The sequence below is a fragment of the Pan paniscus genome, chromosome 8 (genome assembly GCF_029289425.2).
Source record: "Pan paniscus chromosome 8, NHGRI_mPanPan1-v2.0_pri, whole genome shotgun sequence".
NCBI classification, from domain to species: domain Eukaryota; kingdom Metazoa; phylum Chordata; class Mammalia; order Primates; family Hominidae; genus Pan; species Pan paniscus.
Window position 1 is genome coordinate 111279686 of NC_073257.2, and position 18503 is coordinate 111298188.

Consider the following 18503-nt stretch of genomic DNA (forward strand, 5'->3'; position numbering starts at 1 on the left):
CCAAACCTCAGCAATCCAAGTAGCCAACCCAGGACAGATATCTGTTAGAGACTGACCACTCAAAGGCTGCAGGAATGAGGTCTGCCACAATTTCATAGAGCAGAAAACCCTGCTCCCCATCACCCGGTTACACCTGAGCCAACCCGAGGGTCTGATGCAAGAGCAAGAGTGGGCAAGGGATGGGTTGGTTGCTTGGCCTGCTGCCTGCTGACAGGTCCCGTGGTTGGTGTCACATATCATACTGTTTGATCTGTCTCCTTCCAGACCTCCTTGCATTATACTTAGGATTTTCCTCCTCACTTCACTCCCCCAAGCTGTGCCTCTGTGCTCTTAGGATATGCCAAGGGGAATTACACAACTTGAACTAGTTTGCCATGCTGCTAGGACACTCGTCTGTTACTGATTTCTTCTGCTTTTTATTAAAAGCATTTCCATGTCCCTTGCTCAGAAACCTCTGAGTGTATATGCATAATTACCAAAATGCCAAGTCATCAGCATCCAACCTACTAAGGAATGTCAGACTCCAGGACACGAAAACATTGATCTCGCGCAATACTCAGAGGGGCTGGGACTTTCTCACGGAGTAAAGGTTCTTTTTTCTTTTAAAAATTGCTTTTATAGACTCGATCTTTGTAAGACAGTTGTATCGTTTGGTGTTGGGAATCCTTTATGATTTTATAAATAAACTTTCAATAACATTGTTTTTACTTAAAAAAAAAGACATGTTTTTCCTCCTCCCAGCACAATAGTGATGTAGCTTGTGTTTGACATGTGAGTCCCTGTGGGTGTCATCTACCCTGGGTGCCAGTGAAATGATGGGAGCTTTGGAGGGAACTGGGATGTAGCTGTTGCCTCTGTTTTCAACAGGAGAAGCTTCCACGGATGGAAGGAGTTTAGTAGATAAAATAGGGCTATTTCCCTGTTGTCTTTCCTGAACATATCTTTAATTGTGACATAACAGATGAGGATGTGGAACAACTGGTGTAGGGTGTGTGAAGCCCATGTCTGGCCAGGCAAAGTGGAGGATTATTGAGGAATGGGGGTGATTCTCTGGGCAGCTGAAGCCACAAGCCCTGCTCACACTCTCTTCCCTTGGTTATGTCCAAACTGAGTTGAGGTCAAAACCCACCAGGTCAAGGTATGGTTTTCCAGATGCTGCACTGGGGCCAAAGAAGCTACTCTTGGGCAGGACTCTCTGCCCCGCTTTTCTGCAACAATTAGCCTGGAGGAAAGAACACAGACTTATCCAGCCACCACCCTAAAACAGCTACAAATGGGTCTGGCCAAGCCAGAACTCATCAATTTGCTTTCTCTTTTCTTCTTTTTTTAATAGATTTAGGGGGTACAAGTGCATTTTTGTTACATAGATATATTACATAGTGGTGAAGTCTGAGCTTTTAGTGTGGCCATCACCCAAATAGTATACATTGTACTCATTAAGTAATTTCTATCCCTCACCCTCTCCTGCCCTTCTGGGTCTTCAATGTGTATTATTTCCCTATGTTCACTTGTACATATTATTTAGCTCCCACTTACAAGGGAAATAATGCAGTCTTTGACTTTCTGTGTTATTTCACTTAAGATAATGGCCTCTATTTCCACCCATGTTGCTGCAAAAGACATGATTTCATTCTTTTTGTGGCTGAATAATATTTCATTGTGTATACACACATACACACACACACACACACACACACACACATATACAAAATCACATTTTCTTTATCCAGTCATCCATTGATGGACACTTGGGTTGATTCTGTATCTTTGCTATTGTGAATAGTGCTGCAAGAAACATACACGTACAGGTATCTTTTTTACATAATTTCTTTTCCTTTGGGTAGATACCCAGTTGTGGGATTTCTGACTTGAATGATAGTTATATTTTTAAGAACTCATCAGTTTGTTTTCAAGGAATCAGGCCCAGAAGTGAAATGTACCTTTTTCTGCCCAACACTTCTGCTTTTTACAATTACCTTGGTGCTTCATGTTGTTCTCTACAGCACCATCACTGTCCCTGTCCTTGTCAGTTCTTAGTCACTCTGGAGAAGGGTCTGGTCCTTCATCACACAGTGGATGGGTAGAGCCCTGGGCATCTGACTTCAGGACCCCTTGTTTCACATGCCCTTATTAAACAAACAGTCTTGCTGCTCCATGTGGCCTCTTCCTCAAGTTACTGGGTCAAGGCCTGAGGCTTCTTGATGCCCTTTGATTCTAGTTGCACACTATTTTACTCTATCCAGCCACATTTCTGGAGTGTCTTGCTCCCCACCCTTACTTCTTGGGGAAGTCAGCTTCCCCAGAATGACTTTAGGTTTGTGATGATTTAAGAGCTTTAGTGACTTTAAGAGCTTTAGTTTGATGATTTAAGAGCTTTAATGACTTTAGCTTTGTGATGATTTAAGAGCTGTGAAACCTTTTTATAAAACAAATTTAGATTATAAACTTTAAGAGTCATTGTATCGCCCTGTGGGACCTTGACGTGCTGATTCATTTATTCTACACGTTTTCCTTGAGTACCTTCTCTAGGCCAGGCACTGTGCCAGGTGCTGGGTGTACAATGAGGATAACCAGAGAAGACAAGGTCTCTGCCCTCATGGAATTAAAAGTTGAATTAAGTAGATGTAACAAGTAGTTACTAATATGTAATTAATACTTGTGAAAGTGCTTTGAAAGGATGGACAGGGAGTCATGATAGAGGAGAACAGGAGGAATCTTCCTAGGTGACCAGACAAGGTCTTCAGAGAAGGTGGTGCCTCAGCTGAGAACTAGTGACTGAGGAGCAGACAGCCATTAGCTGAGGCGGGAGGAGGTGGGGTGGGGAAGGGAAATGGCATTCATCGAGGTGGGGAAAGCCTGCTTGGTTAAGGATGCCCAGGGAGGCCAGTGGCTAAAGCAAAGCAAGAGAGGGGAAAGGAGGTCCCAAGATCAGATCAGATAGGAAAGCAGGGGCCAGGTCACAGCAAGGAATTTGGATTTTATTCAGACAAAACAGGAAGCTGATTTGTGTTTTAAAAATGTGATTCTGGCAGCTGAGGTGAAAACAGATTATAAGATTCTAAGTGGGGAGACTGTGGTCCAGGTGAGGCTGAGGTCGCTGGGATTTGAGTGGAGACAGAGATAGGACCGATGGGCTCATTATGTCAGATGGATCGCAAGGCTGCATGTGGGGCTGAGGGAGCGGCAGGAGTCAAGGACAATCCTGGGGTTTCTGGTTTCAGGAACTGCATGTAAGTGGATGACACTTACTGAGAAGGGGGAAGACTGGAAGTGGACTCCTTAATTCCATAATCAGATCAAGGCAGTGATGATTATGGTTCTAATGAGAAAATGATTCAACCTATTATTTTACTCTTTCTGCTACATGGTTTGCCAGACAACAGCTTGGCAGCTAAATAGATCATCAACCTTCCATGACTCATTCTAAATAGAGGCTAATCAAATATTTTGCTTTATCTCAAGAGACAGGATTAAATTCCCAAGGTTCTACCCTGAAAGAGCAGAATCTATAAAGAATCTGATTTTTCATTTGAGGCCCCTGAGCTAAATCTGTGTTAAGAGAAGCTGACAGCCTCCTCATCCCCTTTTTTGGAAGAAGCAGAAGGATTGGGGGAGCTTTGCAGTCTATCACTTGGGGTGGTTCCACGGTTGAGATGATGTTTGGAGTCACCTTCGGTATCCTCTTTTCTGTTGTTCCTGGAGAGGGCAGCTCACATAAAACCAAGTGACATGGTCTTAATTGAACTTTTCCAAGAAGTATTTCTTTAAAATGTGAAAAGAACCTGGCTAAGCATTCAGGAGATCTTTGATGGAAGGCCTGCAGATGATCCCAGTGCCCCCCTCAGGCCTATGCAAGAGGGGGCCCAGCCCTAGACCCACACTTTGGCCCTTCTCAGTCCAGTCCATCTATATGGGGCAAAGAGTTCTCAGGGCCAAAGGGATGTGCTGAGCCAGAGCCTGTGTCCTCCCTTCTAAACCACATTTCAGATATCCAGAATCCTGGAATCCCCACCCAAACAATCCTAGGGGACCAGGGGTCCAGAAGCCCTAGGGCCAGTGCTGGCTATCCACCCACAGCTCTGTTTTCTGGCATGGTTGCTATTAATATTTGTCAAGGAAGAGGATAAAGCCTATTTTTACCGTTTATCAATGTGACTTCTAACTTAAAAATATTTATCCTTGTGGTTTGTGGGCTTCCGTTTGTCTCAGGCCCTGCCAATGTGGGGGCAGGCCTGAATTCTTCCCACTAAAATGTATGGCCACATGAGGATTGGTTGCCTGTGCTGTGACAGATGGTTTTGAGGGCAAACCCAAGGCCTTGGCCTTTCTAAAATAAGGTTTGTGATTGGAGTTGATGTAAAATGCCTCACCATGGTAGAGGGGCGCATGGTCTAGGGTAGCAAGCCATGCTTGTAGTACTGCCCTCATCTCGTTCGGGGTCCTTGTGCACCTAACCTGAAGACAAGAACCAAGGAAGATGTGAACCACCCGTCCCCTCTGTCTGGGGAAAATAGATGCTCCAGCTCCTCACTGGGAGAGGTTGTGGGGAGCAGCTGAGTGGAAGGGAGCCATGAGTTTGTCTTAGGTATTTGTTCCTCTTAGGAATAAACATCAACAAAGCAGCTCAGCTCCTTCCTCGGGCTCTGATGGGAAGGGTGAGGCCCATCACCACCACCCAGTGTTACCATCGCCTGAAAGTCGTATGGGACCTCAGTAAACAACACCTGTCTCTCCCTCCTTCCCTGTCTCCCTCCCTCCCCCTTCTTCCTCCCCACCCATCCCTCCTTGTCTTTTCTCCATCTCTCACCATCTGCAGTAAACCGGTCCCCTTCTCGCTGCAGTGGGTTGAATCGCTCTGAGTCTCCAAACCGAGAGCGCAGTGACTTTGGGGGCAGCAACACCCAGCTGTACAGCAGCAGCAACAACCTCTACATGCCTGACTACTCAGTCCACATCCTCAGCGATGTGCAGTTTGTGAAGGTAACTCCCCCAGGAAGGTTATCCTCTCCCTCCCAGTGGGCAGTGTTGGCTGGCTGAGCGGGACAAGAAGACCACCCCCATTCCTAGGAGGGATGTGCGCACCATTCCCCTGTGTTCCAATACAGTGCTGGGTGGTAACTGCTACTGGCTGTATAAAGGCTGTTTTCAGTAAGCTTTAGGACGGTTCATTATTTGTCACTCTTAACATCTCCTGACCCCCTTTTTTCATGTGGGGAAATGAGGCACAAAGCAATAGATTAGCTTGCATGTGGGGAAATGAGGCACAAAGCAATAGATTAGCTTGCCTGACACAAGTTGCTGCCAGAACCATTTCCTTTGCATCCCCTACCATTGGCATCAGTTTGATTTTATTCATTGGTTTTTCTAAGATAAGATTTTTCTAAGATAAGTTTGCAGGTGATTAATAAACAAAGTGATGTGTAGAAGAAACCATGCTATACATCTGCCTGTCTGTTGGTTAAAAAGAAGAAACCATGCTATACTTTTACATGTGATAACATAATTTTATACCTTAAAGTCTAAAACACAACTTGACCTGTGTGTTAACTGAAAATCTTTTGTAGTCACTAGTAAGACCCCTTGAAAATTACTAAGCTATTTGAAGAGAACCATGTGCAATTGCCCAGGAGAGAGGTAGCAAAAGGCTCATGGCATCATAATTAAAGAGGAGGGGAGCTATTTCCTCATACCTCTCACTGGGATTGGCATTGCACAGGAGCCTTTAACATTTTCCCCTTTCCTCTTGTTTCCATAGGTTCTTTTTTTTTTTTTTTTTTTTTTTTGAGACAGAATCTCGCTCTGTTGCCCAGGCTGGAGTGCAGTGGCGAGATCTCGGCTCACTGCAACCTCCATCTCCCAGGTTCAAGCAATTCTCCTGCCTCAGCCTCCCGAGTAGCTGGGACTACAGGCACGTGCCACCACGTCCAGCTAACTTTTGTGTTTTTAGTAGAGACGGGGTTTCACCATGTTGGTCAGGTTGGTCTCTATCTCTTGACTTCATGATCCACCTGCCTCGGCCTCCCAAAGTGCTGGGATTACAGGCGTGAGCCACCGCGCCCAGCCTGTTTTGTTTCCTAGTATTCTGCAAACCATGACAAACTTTGTCCTGAGATCTAGCTAGAGCCCCATTTATCCCAGGCCAGCAGAACACCCAGTGAGTTCACTTGGTAGCTGTTGCACAGTTGCAGGCTGGGTCATGAGAGGTGCACTGAAATCACCAGGGTGGAAGAAGGTCCTTCTTTCCAGAACGCACGCCTTCATTATTTGGAGAGGGGTGTGTGCTGGCCGGTTTTCTGTGTTTCAGGACTTTGTGGACAGCCCTGAGTTAAAACTGACATCAGCCTATAAAAGTAACCTTGAAAAGTAACCATGGAATGTTGCCAGAGGGAGGGATAGAACCTGGGGGATGGCGTGAGACAATAACTATTTTTTTGCAGTAAACTGTGCAAGGCACTTTACTGAGTCCTTTGTTTGAATTATCCATTTAATCTCACAGCCACCCTATGAGGTAGGTATTGCTGTCATTCCCATTTTCTAGATGAAGAGTTCAGGTTTGAGGAGTATAGGGTCACATGGCTAGTAAATGGCACAGCCAAGCTTCAAAGTTGGGTCTTTCTGCCTCCAGAATCCAAGCCCTGAAGTCAGTGGGCTTTAGAGTGAGCGGCAGGACATCAGAGCTAAAGGAACCCCAGGGAAGTGCCTTTACGAGCTGACCGAGCAATGCTCATGGGTGCATATGACTGTGGACACTTAAGTCTAATGTGACAAGGAGGTTAAACCTTAGAAAATCATAGCCCACGATTCTGCTCCTCATAGCTTCCAGAAGCCTTCTCATTGCTAATGCAGACCTTCCCCAGAAGGGGAGGTAGGGAAAAAGTGGGAAAAGAGGAACTCTAATATGTTAAGTCTGGTTGGTTTTCGTGTTGGACATGTGATCTGTGGGGAAAGAAATGGAAAATCATAGTATGATTACATGATTCAACAAATATTTAATGGAGGCCTGCTCTGTTCTTGGCACTGTTGAGATACTGTGGTGAAGACAGCAAGCTGCTGCCCTTCGGGAGCTTACAGGCTAATGAGGGAGAAAGACAACAACCACATACATAACCTAGGTAATTTCAGGTCGTAATAATAAGGGCTGTGAAGGAAATAAAGAGGTAATTGGGATCAGTAATTGGGCAGAGAAGGCAAGGAGACTGCTCTTGAAATGGTTATCAGACAGGCCGAGAAAGGACATTTTTGCTGAGACTTGAAAGGGGAGTGGGTGAATGTTCAAGATGGAAACAACAGAGGCTGGAAGGAGCTTGTAGTTTAAGGGTCTGAGTGCCGGCCCATGGTGTGCAAAGGCAGAGGCTCCATGAGAATGTAGCATCACAGGTGGTATCACCTGGTATCTTTAGGCCATAGTAAGGAATTTGGATTCTATTTTAAGTGTGGCGGGGTTTTTTTTTTTTTTTTTTGTAGAGACAGGATTCTCACTATGTTTCCCAGACTGGTCTCAAACTCTCAGCCTCCAGCGATCCTCCCACCTCAGCCTCCCAAAGTGATGTGATTACAGGCATGAGCCACGGCACTCAGCCAGAATTTTTAAGTTTGTTTCTCTTTTCATTTATATTAGTCAGTTTTGGCCACTGTAACAAATTACCATAGACTGTGTGGCTTAAACAACAGATATTTATTTCTCACCATTCTGGAGGTTGGGAAGTCCAATATCAAGGTGCCAGCAGATCCAGCATCTGATGAAGGCTCACTACCTAGTTTGCAGATTACCTCTCATTGTATTCTCACATGGTGGAGAGCAAAGAAAGGAAGTAAACTCTCTCTATTTTTTTTTTTTTTTTTTTGAGACAGGGTCTCACTGTGTTGACTAGGCTGGTCTTAAACTCCTGGCCTCAAGTGATCCTCTTGCCTCGGCCTCCCAAAGTGCTGACAAGCTCTCGTCTTCTAAGGGCACTAATCCCATTCATGAGGAATTCACCCTTATATCCTAATCACCTGCCAAAGGCCCCACCTGCTAATACCACTACATTGGGGTTAGGATTTCAACATATGAATATTGAGGGGACACAAACATTCAGTCCGTAACCATTCATATCAGAAGTTGAGAAAATCAGTATGAAGATTTGGTTTGCTGCTTGGAGTAGAAAAGTGAAGGAGATTTTGAAGAGTCATGTTCAATGGGCAAAACATCATTAGGCTTTACAGATTGGACAGTACTTTCAGGAGATGGATTTGGCAACTCCTCAGAGGAATGTGCTAAGATGATCACCTAGCATTAGGTTTGTAAGGATTTTCTTAAAACTTGCCGATGGGCTGGGTGCGGTGGCTCACACCTGTAATCCCAGCACTTTGGGAGGCCAAGATGGGTGGATCACCTGAGGTCAGGAGTTTGTGACCAGCCTGGCCAACATGGCGAAACCCCGTTTCTACTAAAAATACAAAAATTAGCCAGGCATGGTGGCAGGCGTCTGTAATCCCAGCTACTCGGGAGGCTGAGGCAGGAAAATCACTTGAACCTGGGAGGCGGAGGTGGCAGTGAACTGAGATCGTGCCACTGCACTCCAGCCTGGGTGACAGAGGGAGACTCGGCCTCAAAAAAAAAAAGAAAAAACAAAACAAAACTTGCCAATGATCTCATATCTCCAACCCTAGAACATAAGGAAAGGGAACATTCTACAAATCACAAGGAACATAAAAGTCTGTTTCCCAACATGAGATAGTGTCAGTGTTGAAAACCCCAAGTCCCAGGTCAGTTCTCGGGTGTAGGTGTCTGTCCTTTTTGTCCAAACAGAAGACTTTGCTGCAATCAGTGCAGCTGAGCAGCACAAAATTTGATTTTTCTTTCCACCTGGATATTTTGAAATCAAGAAGACTAAATGTCAGAAGTAGAGAAGTTGAGAAGAAGGTGGAAACCAATTAAGTGTTATTCAACCAGGTGCAGCAGCTCACGCCTGTAATCCCAGCACTTTGGGAGGCTGAGGTGGGCAGATCACCTGAGGTCAGGAGTTTCAGACCAGCCTGGCCAACATGGTGAAACCCTATCTCTACTAAAAATACAAGAAAAATTAGCCAGGCATGGTGGTGGGCATCTGTAATCCCAGCTATTCAGGAGGCTGAGGCAGGAGAATCGCTTCAACCCAGGACACGGAGGTTGTAGTGAGCCGAGGCCATTGCACTCCACCTGAGTGGCAAGAGTGAGACTCTGTCTTCAAAAAAAAAAGAAAGGAAAAAAAAGAGTGTTATTCAAAAACCTCTTTAGGCCAGGCGCGGTGGCTCACACCTGTAATCCCAGCACTTTGGGAGGCTGAGGCAGGCAGATCACTTGAGGTCAGGAGTTCAAGACCACTCTGGCCAACATGGCGAAACCCCATCTCTACTAAAAATACAAAAATTACCCAGTCATGGTGGCAGGCACCTGTAATCCCAGCTACTCGGGAGGCTGAGGCAGGAGAATTGCTTGAACCCAGGAGGCGGAGGTTGCGGTGAGCCGAGATCGGCGCCACTGCACTCCAGCCTGGGCGACAAGAGCGAAACTCCGTCTCAAAAAAAAAAACAAAAAAACAAAAAAAAAAACTTTGATTAAAATGGGTAGTTCTCCAAAAAGGAATTCTGTGAGTTCAAGCTCTTTTTTTTAACACAAGTGTCTTTTTTGTTTTGATTTTCTCTTTTCTTTTTTTTTTTAAATATAAGATTCTGCCTTAGATTAACTTTGAAAATTACCTCCTCCTGATTGATTAGACTGTGTTAGGGACGTTATTTAGGCCGCTCATTTATCTACCTCCCTCACCTGTCTCTCCCCATCTTTCCTTCTGTTGTTATTGTGTTTTTTAACATGAGGGTTTTGGGGGAAGCTAAAGAGAAGACTGCAAGATGACTGTTTTCACAGGGCGAAGCCCCTGTGGTTGGCTGCTGGAAGGTTTCTCAAGGGCTTTTTATATCCAACAGACTGAAGGTCCAGAATTAAGTCCAGGAGTAATTGAACTTCAAGATAAGTTACAAAATGAGATAGAAAGGTGCATCTAATAGTTATCTGGGAAAGGTGTTAAACAAAGCCATGATTAATGGTAGTTAATAAGTTATGAAGGTACCAAAGAATTCTTATGAAGTAAGTTTTTTGAAATGTGTTCTGTGTCATCATTAAGCTAAGACTACTTGGCAGATGTCTTACAGTCTGGACTACGTAACCTTGACCAAGATTCCTCATCACCCTAGATTGCAGCATTGTGTCTTCAGGGATGAATAAACCACTTGAAAGTGAAAACAACATCATACCATGATAGGAGGCCAGGTGCAGTGGCTCACACCTGTAATCCCACCACTTTGGGAGGCTGAGACAGGAGAATCACTTGAGGCCAGGAGTGTGAGACCAGCCTGGGCAACAAAGTGAGACCCCCATCTCTATAAAAATAAATTTTTAAATTAGCCAGGCATGGTGGCATGCACTTGTAGTCCCAGCTACTTGGGAGGCTGAGGCAGGAAGATTGCTTAAACCCAGGAGTTCAAGGTTACAGTGAGCTGTGATCATGCCACTGCACTCCAGCCTGCACAGCAGAGTGAGACCCTGTCTCTAAAATAAAATGACAGGAGACATCACATTAGCCTAAAGGTTAACTTCTGGACACCTTGGCTGCTAAGTCAAAAAGTCCAGAAAGGCACCCTTGCTTTTCACTACTTTCAGAATAAACAGACCTCCGCTTCCTTTGTAGCTTAGTGGGTGATTGGATTCTAAACTGGCCACTCTATAAGAGAAGACAATTTGAACTAAAGCTGTTGCTAATAAATGGTTATATCTACTGCAATGAAGAGGAAACAAAAACATGGAGTCTGTTGAAAAGTGGCTTGATTCCCTCAGTCAACTAATTGATAAGTATTTGTTAAGCATTAACAATGGTTCTGGGTGCCATGAGCTATACTACAGAAATATAAATCTAATAAAAATATATCCTCTGCCTTATAAGTAGATTAAGACCAGTTAGAGAGAGGAAGCTTAAGGTAAGTTAAATAATAGTGACCAATGCAGGGTACTATCTAATTCATTACAAAATTATGTGGAATTTTTTTTTGTTTTTTGACGGAGTCTCACTCTGTCCCCCAGGCTGGAGTGCAGTGGCGTGATCTTCTACCTCACTGAGTTCAACTCAGTGAACTCACTGCAACCTCCGCCTCCTGAGTTCAAGCGATTTTCCTGCCTCAGCCTCCTGAGTAGTCAGGATTACAGGCGTGCGCCACCACGCCTGGCTAATTTTTGTATTTTCAGTAGAGACAAGGTTTCACCATGTTGGTCAGGCTGATCTCGAACTCCTGACCTTGTGATCCGCCCGCCTCGGCCTCCCAAAGTGCTGGGATTACAGGTGTGAGCCACTATCTGGAATTTTTTAAGCACTAATTGGCTGGAGAATGTACTTTAGGAATTTGGAAAGAACAAGAGGAGAATTAAGGCAATGCCATGCAAAGGGACACCCTTAAACAGGTATGGAAGGCAAGTAGACATGGCGCATTCGAGGGACTGGGTAGAGAGAGAAGCTGGGCGGGACCAGTGGTTCTGTCCTGGTGAGTAGTGGGAGTGCTGCTGGCCCTGCGAGGCCAGGTCATCGAAACTGGGCACAGCCGTTTAGGCCGTCCACTAAACCTTCACCATCCAGTACAGCAGCCAGTAGCCATGTATAAATACAGCCATTTAGTTACATGTGGCTGTTGAACGCATGCAGTGTGTCTCTTTCCAACTGATGTGCTATAAGTGCAAAATACACATTGTATTTCAAGACCAGTGCGAAAAAGAATGTAAAATCCCTCACTAATCACTTTAACTAATCACATGATGATGTGAAATTATTTTGGATATATTGGGTTAAATGAAATATGTTATTAAAATTAACTTGTTTTTACTTTTTAAAATGTGACTACTAGAAAACTTTGAATTACTGATGGGACTCACGTTACATTTCTCTTCAACAGTATTATGCTAGATTAAAATAAGTTGTCATGAGTTGTTGAACAAGGGGAAGGAACTGACAAGAAGTGATACCCGAACCTAGAAATGCCTCTGGGAGAGGCAGAGCAGAGTTGCTTCCCTGGATACATTGGCACCTTGTCAACAATTTCTTTTAAGGCAACACATTGACATGGCAGGAGTTCATGATTTAAAAAAAATTTTTTTTAAAAAAGAGAGCTGTGTGAAAGAAAGCAAGGCTGTTAAGGCTGTGAGTCACATAGAGGATTTAGCCATTGGGTGATACCTTTCCTTTTATATAAACACCCACCAACAGTGCAGACCCTCTCCAGCCCCTACCCCTCCCCACCCTCACTGCCATACACTGCCGTGCTTCTTCCCACTAATGTGGCTGTCTGAATCTTCTCTTTAGCATCACTGACAAGTGGTGGTTTAACATCTGTGTGAATGCCTCCAATGATGAGGAACTCGGTACCTTACGAGGAAGTGTGTCCCATTCACTCAGTATTGTTACCAAAAATACTTTCTTCCCATCCTTTCCTCCCTGACAATGCTTAAAAAGAGGGTTAGAGTTCCTGGATCCTTGATTCCAGGTAACAAGAGGGGCTTATCATTGTTTTTTAAAAACAAAAAGAGGCCGGGCGCAGTGGCTAACGCCTGTAATCCCAGCACTTTGGGAGGCTGAGGAGGGTGATGTCACCTGAGGTCGGTAGTTCAAAATCAGCCTGACCAATATGGTGAAACCCCATATCTATTAAAAATACAAAAAAATAAGCTGGGCGTCGTGGTGTGCACCTATAGTCCCATCTACTCAGGAGCCTGAAACAACAGAATTGCTTGAATCTGGGAGGCAAAGGTTGCACCACTGCACTCCAGCCTGGGCAAGACAGAGCGAGACTCCATCTCAAAAAAAAAAAAAAAAAAAAATTTAAAAAAAGGGTGGTACAACTCACTGAAGATAAAATCTGGGCAGAACTTTTCCAAAAATAAATTAGTTAAATAATATAGAGCATTTTGCAACAGTAGTCATTCCCAAGAGACTTCCAGCTTGGGGGACGCAGCCAGTCTACCAACTTATAGGGGCCCTGAGCCAGGAAATCCATTTCAAAGCCTACTGAAACAGCCCCTTCCTTCTCTCTTCCTCCTCTCCTTTCTTCACTCACTGTCCCTTTCCTTCTGTCCCGCTTCTCCACTGTCCATACTTGGAATTGCCTTCCTTCCCCTACTTTCCCTTTTGCTTTATTTTCTTGATTAAGGCTTTATTTTTCCAAGACCTAGTCTTGCTTTCACAGAATCTCCAGTCACACTGACTTTGGGGGCAGAGGGGACACTGCTCCTTCCCCCACCTCCACCCTGTGTGTGGCATCAGCAATTTAGACATAATGAGATGGTAAGCTTGACAGCTGTCTTTGAAATGTATGCCCATTGTAAAGTCAAATGGTGAGACATGCATGTGGGCATGTTTTAAACAACCATTCCTAACAGTTTTGTATAATGGATTCACTCATGTTATCTCATTATCTCTGGGCCTCTTTTATAAGATCAGAGAGGTTAACAATGTGGCCAGTGTATTCATTTGCCCATTGGCTGATTAAAAATGTATATGTATTTGGCCAAGGTCTCCCAGCTTGAAAGTGCCAAAATTGGGACTTGAACTTCAGTTCTTGGCACTGTGTTTCCTGCCATATTTCTTAGGTGAAGGGACATTTGGCCTTTGACTAAACTAGAAGCCAAATCTAAATAACTAAAGAACCCAAATAGAGTAAGATCAACTGCTTTACTGGGCTTACCAAGTGTCATTTAGGGAATTTTCCCATCCTTTGGTGTTAGAGCCAATTTCCTCATCTTTGGGGGAAATTTTGGAACCTGACTTCTCACTTCCCAACAGAGGGAATTGCAAAAGTCAGGTGTTTTCAACAAGAACATTGAATCGATTGAAGACTTCGGATAAATGCTAAGTGGAGACCTGTGGTTCCATACCATTTTGACCTGAAAAATATCAAAGCCAGTTGTTAACACTTTGCTGCTTTGTCCTGTAAAATCCTTTAGAAGAAAAAAACCAAAACCTGAGTAGTACCTGTAACTAATTTTAACTAGGTCTTAAGTCAGCAGTTCTCAAAGTGTGATCTCCAGACTAGCAGCACCAGGAACACAGGAACTTGCTAAAAATGCAAATTCTCAGTCTCCACCCCAGACCTAGTAAATTAGAAACTCTGAGAGTTAAACCCAAAAATCTTGTTTTAACAAGTCCTTCAGATAATTCTGATGCTGAGGTTTGAGAATCACTGATTTAAACCATCAAGAGAAAACTCTATTTGCCCACTCAAATGGGCAGTAGTATAACTAGAAGCCTGGAATCTCTGCATGTATGTGTCCCATATGCTCTGCAAAAAGGCACGTATTCTTAACTGGTGTTTTGTGATTCGATTGGTTGTGCTTAGAATTTGCTTGGTTCTCTTGCAAAATATCCTGAAGTTTGTTAAAGGATTGATCGTGTCCAGTAAAATAATGCGTCTTGTCAGTAGTTGACAAGGAGCCACTGTTGAGACCTTGCCGGATACAAAGACAACTTCAAGCCTACTCTCTTTCCCAACATGTAAGCCTTAACCATCCCCTCTCCTATTTCCAGCAGAAATATTTTCTGTTTCAACGTGTAATACCAATTCTGCCCCAAAGGAAAGAGAAGGCAAAATGAGCAGAATTTGTGGTTTTGTCCGTTCACTAGCACTAATGCAGTGAAGGAGGGATGAAAACGCTTTAGGAGATGGTATGATTGGGAAGGATATTATGCCATGTACCATTTCCCTTCTTCCCCCAGTGCCAGCCGCTGATGAGTGGTTTCACATTCCTGTACTGGGTGGCACACAACCTAGTCTGTTTTCACTGCTAGCAAGGATTCACAGTGCCAGTCTGTTATGTACACCCAGAGAACAGGGGTGACAGAGACACCCTCCTGCCTTTTAGAAGAGATATTTGATCCATATTTTTCCTGCCTGGAATCGTGGAGACTCCTGTCTGGTCTGGCTGCAGCCTGACCCTCCGGATGCCTTCAGTTGTGGGTGATGTTTGACACATCAGGAAAGTCACAAGTCTGACTCCTGTGATTTGAGGAGACAGCTGGGAAACCTCCCTGCTGTGGTCCCAGCCAGCATAGGAGCATGACCCTACATCCAGGGATGGGCTTAGTCCAAATCAGAAATGCCCGTGTTCTCTCAGGCCTTAGCCTCCAGCTTCCCAACACTGAGACCTAGGGCATGAGAGCTTCCCTGCTGGAGTCCTACCTTATTCTCACCAAGTCACCCCCGACTGACCCTTTGGGCCTTTGGCAATAGTATAAATGGGTGTTTTAAACTTCTCCATGGGCAACCACCCTGCTCTCAGAAGATGCCCTCCATCCTCTCCAGGGTCTCAGAAGGTTTGGCTCTTCCAGGTGCCAATAAAAATGAACAGTGGGAGCTGGTGGCAGACCAGCAAAGGGCCGCCTCACTGTCCCTGCTGGACTGCTACAGCGTGGGTAAGGCCCCCATTCGTGGATCTCAGGCCTCAGAGGCCGAGGGTTCCAAGCACCCCAGCGAGGCTGCCCCCGAGCCTGGGAAGGCTGGCTGCATCCGGGTGGTCTCTGCCTAGCTGCTCCTAAGCTCCTGCCCTCTTCCTTCCAGATCACACGGCAGCAATATCAGAACGCACTCACTGCCTGCCACATGGACAGCTCACCTCAGTCCCCTGACATGGAGGCCTTCACAGACGGGGACTCCACTAAGGCCCCCACAACCCGGGGCACACCCCAGACCCCTAAGGATGACCCCGCCATCACGCTCCTCAACAACAGGAACAGCCTGCCGTGTAAGTCAGCTGGGCAGACGGGCAGGCTGGGCTGGTGTGGGGTGAGGACGACCCTGCCTTCCTCTTCTAGCCCTTCCCAGGGCTCACACCACCTGAGCCCTGGGTCTTCTCCAAAGCAGAGAGGTGATGCACTCACTGTCCTCCCCAGGCAGCCGCTCAGATGGGCTGAGAAGCCCCAGCGAGGTAGTGTACCTGAGGATGGAGGAGCTGGCCTTCACCCAGGAAGAAATGACTGACTTCGAGGAGCACAGCACACAGCAGCTCACGCTGTCTCCTGCAGCCGTTCCCACGAGAGCAGGTCAGGGAGGCCAGCTGGGCCCAGTGCAGCAAGGGGGATCATTGCCTTTGGGCACTGGGATGGCCCAGGGAAAGCTGGCTGAGGGGAGCCCTGGGACCGCAGCCCGTGCGTTAAACCTCCGACCTCCTTACACAGCCAGGGAAAGGAAACATTTACTGAGCATCTACCATGCATCAGGCCCTGTCTGATTCATTCTCCTAGGAAAACTGTGTAGGGCAGTATTAGGAGTTGGGTTTCTGCCTGGATTCAGACCCTGGCTCCTTCATTTAGGAGTTATGCAATTTTAGGCAAGTTATTGAACCTAAGACTCGGTTTTTTTTATCTGAATGGATAAGTATCCTTATGTTAATAGGTATAAATTATGACAGCTATCTTATAAAGTAGCTTTGAGTATAAATGAGATAACATACATAAAAGGCATATTACAGTGTTCAGTACCATGCTTTATAAATGTTACATAGCTATTATTAGGCCTACCTTACAGATTAGGAAACTGATGTCAGCCATCATTCTAACTAGCTGTGGCTTTGACCAAAGGTGTATCCTATAAGACTTTTCCTGAGGTCTAAGACCATATCACCTCTCTCTGAAACACTGAACACTTCTGCCTTGACAGTGGTGTTGCTCTGAGCTCCCAGGGTCCCAGCAGTCTTGAGAAGCTTCTGTGTTTGCCTCACTAAGATGTACTTCCCCAAGCTTTCAGTAGCCCCCTATGCCTGCACCCAAGCCAGCAGTTCCCCCACCCGACCTGTCAGACCTACTTCAGTCCATAGTATAAGACCTCTCAAGTCCAGAGCAACAACCTGAAAAAGTGCTCCAAGATTTTTAAAGTTGGCCGGGCACGGTGGCTCATGCCTGTAATCCCAGCACTTTGGGAGGCCCAGGCAGGCGGATCACCTAAGGTCAGGGGTTCGAGACCAGTCTGACCAACATGGTGAAATCCTGTCTCTACTTAAAAAAACAAAAATTAGCCGGGCGTGGTGATGGGTGCCTGTAATCCCAGCTACTCGGAAGGCTGAGGCAGGAGAATCGCTTGAACCTGGGAAGCTGAGGTTGCAGTGAGCCGAGATGGCGCCATTGCACTCTAGCCTGGGTGACAGAGTGAGACTCCATCTCAAAAAAAAAAAAAAAAAAAATTTAAAGTCAACAAGACAATATGTTCGAACTTGTGGCTGACCCTGTTCCAGGACCTGAATTTAGAACTGATGTTCTTTTTCTGCCCCCAACACCAAATCTAGTAGCTAAAGCACATAGCAAGAAAATGTAACAAAGGAATAAGAATGAAGGCGATGGAGTGGTCTTGGAGATCATCTAGTCCACCCTCGTCCTGTGACATTTGAGGACCCTGGAGGCCTAGAGAAGGGAAATAACTTGCTCAAGTCCAAAAACTGCATCAGAAGCAGGCTCAGCCTCATGGCTTCAGTGCAGTGCCATTTCCAACACACCGCTCTGCCTTAGGTTTTTATTTGCATTGGTGGTAAGGCTTGGCCCCTTCTGGGCTCTCAGATTCTGTAACTCTTTGAATTCCCATTGAGTCCTGTGGGAGAAGACAGGGGCATTGTTGTTGAACCCTGTGGCTTTCCAGGGTTTGTGCAAATAGACCAAGGAGACCTCCACCTATCCTCACGTGTGCTTTTAGTCTGGCAAGTAGACTGGGTGGAGAACACATTGTTCTCTAAACCCTCTCTCTTGCCAAACAGTGTTTGAGAAGAGGGAATGATTTCTGACTTTGCATGGATCGTTGGATTCTGGCTCCTGTTCTCCATCTTTTTGTTCCTTTTGTGGCACTAAAATGCCTCTTGCTAACTAATGACACCCTGTACTTTCCTGGGCGTCCCTGCCTTGTTACACCACCCTCACCTTGGCTCACGTCTTAAACTTCACTTGCTGAGGGATGTCATCACTCAGAATCACCCTCTCTTGATGCCTGAGTGTGTAGGTTGAGACAACTTGAGTTCTCTCCTTTCCTTTCTCAGCATCAGATAGTGAATGTTGTAACATCAACCTGGATACAGAGACCAGCCCCTGCAGTAGCGATTTTGAGGAAAACGTGGGCAAGAAGCTGCTGAGAACCTTGAGTGAGTAGCTAGTTCTTCACCCAAATGAGAGCCACCCTGCTGATGGTTAGTAGGAAAAGCATGTTAGCATCTTCCTCTTGGGGGAGGAGCCATGGACTCCTCTTAGAAACCCTAATGAGGTACAATTGTGGAAATCCGCAGAAGGGGTTGGGCCAGCACTGCACCCTTGATAGTTTTGGGATCTGTCCCATTCAGTTGTTTGTCCTCTAGGACAGAAGTCTGCACACCATGCCCACAGGTCAATTCTGACCTCCCTCCTTTACTTGTTTTTGTAAGTAAGGACTTATTGGATCACAGACAGATCCATTTGTTATCTATGGCAACAATGTCAGAG

The 18503-nt window shown here is 45.5% G+C and overlaps 1 protein-coding gene across 4 annotated transcripts in view; it reads left to right on the forward strand.

The window, feature by feature from the left end:
• CNNM1 (cyclin and CBS domain divalent metal cation transport mediator 1) overlaps nt 1-18503 on the forward strand; it is a 67512-nt gene that overhangs the window by 45410 nt on the left and 3599 nt on the right. For 2 of the 4 annotated variants that reach the window (XM_024930302.4, XM_034931261.3), the window contains 4 exons: nt 4817-4980; nt 15610-15793; nt 15942-16091; nt 18068-18169. In XM_024930302.4, the coding sequence (XP_024786070.2) occupies nt 4817-4980; nt 15610-15793; nt 15942-16091; nt 18068-18169 (600 nt within the window). The remainder of the gene's footprint in view (nt 1-4816; nt 4981-15609; nt 15794-15941; nt 16092-18067; nt 18170-18503) is intronic. The other 2 variants (XM_034931262.3, XM_034931263.3) reach the window with 1 other exon arrangement.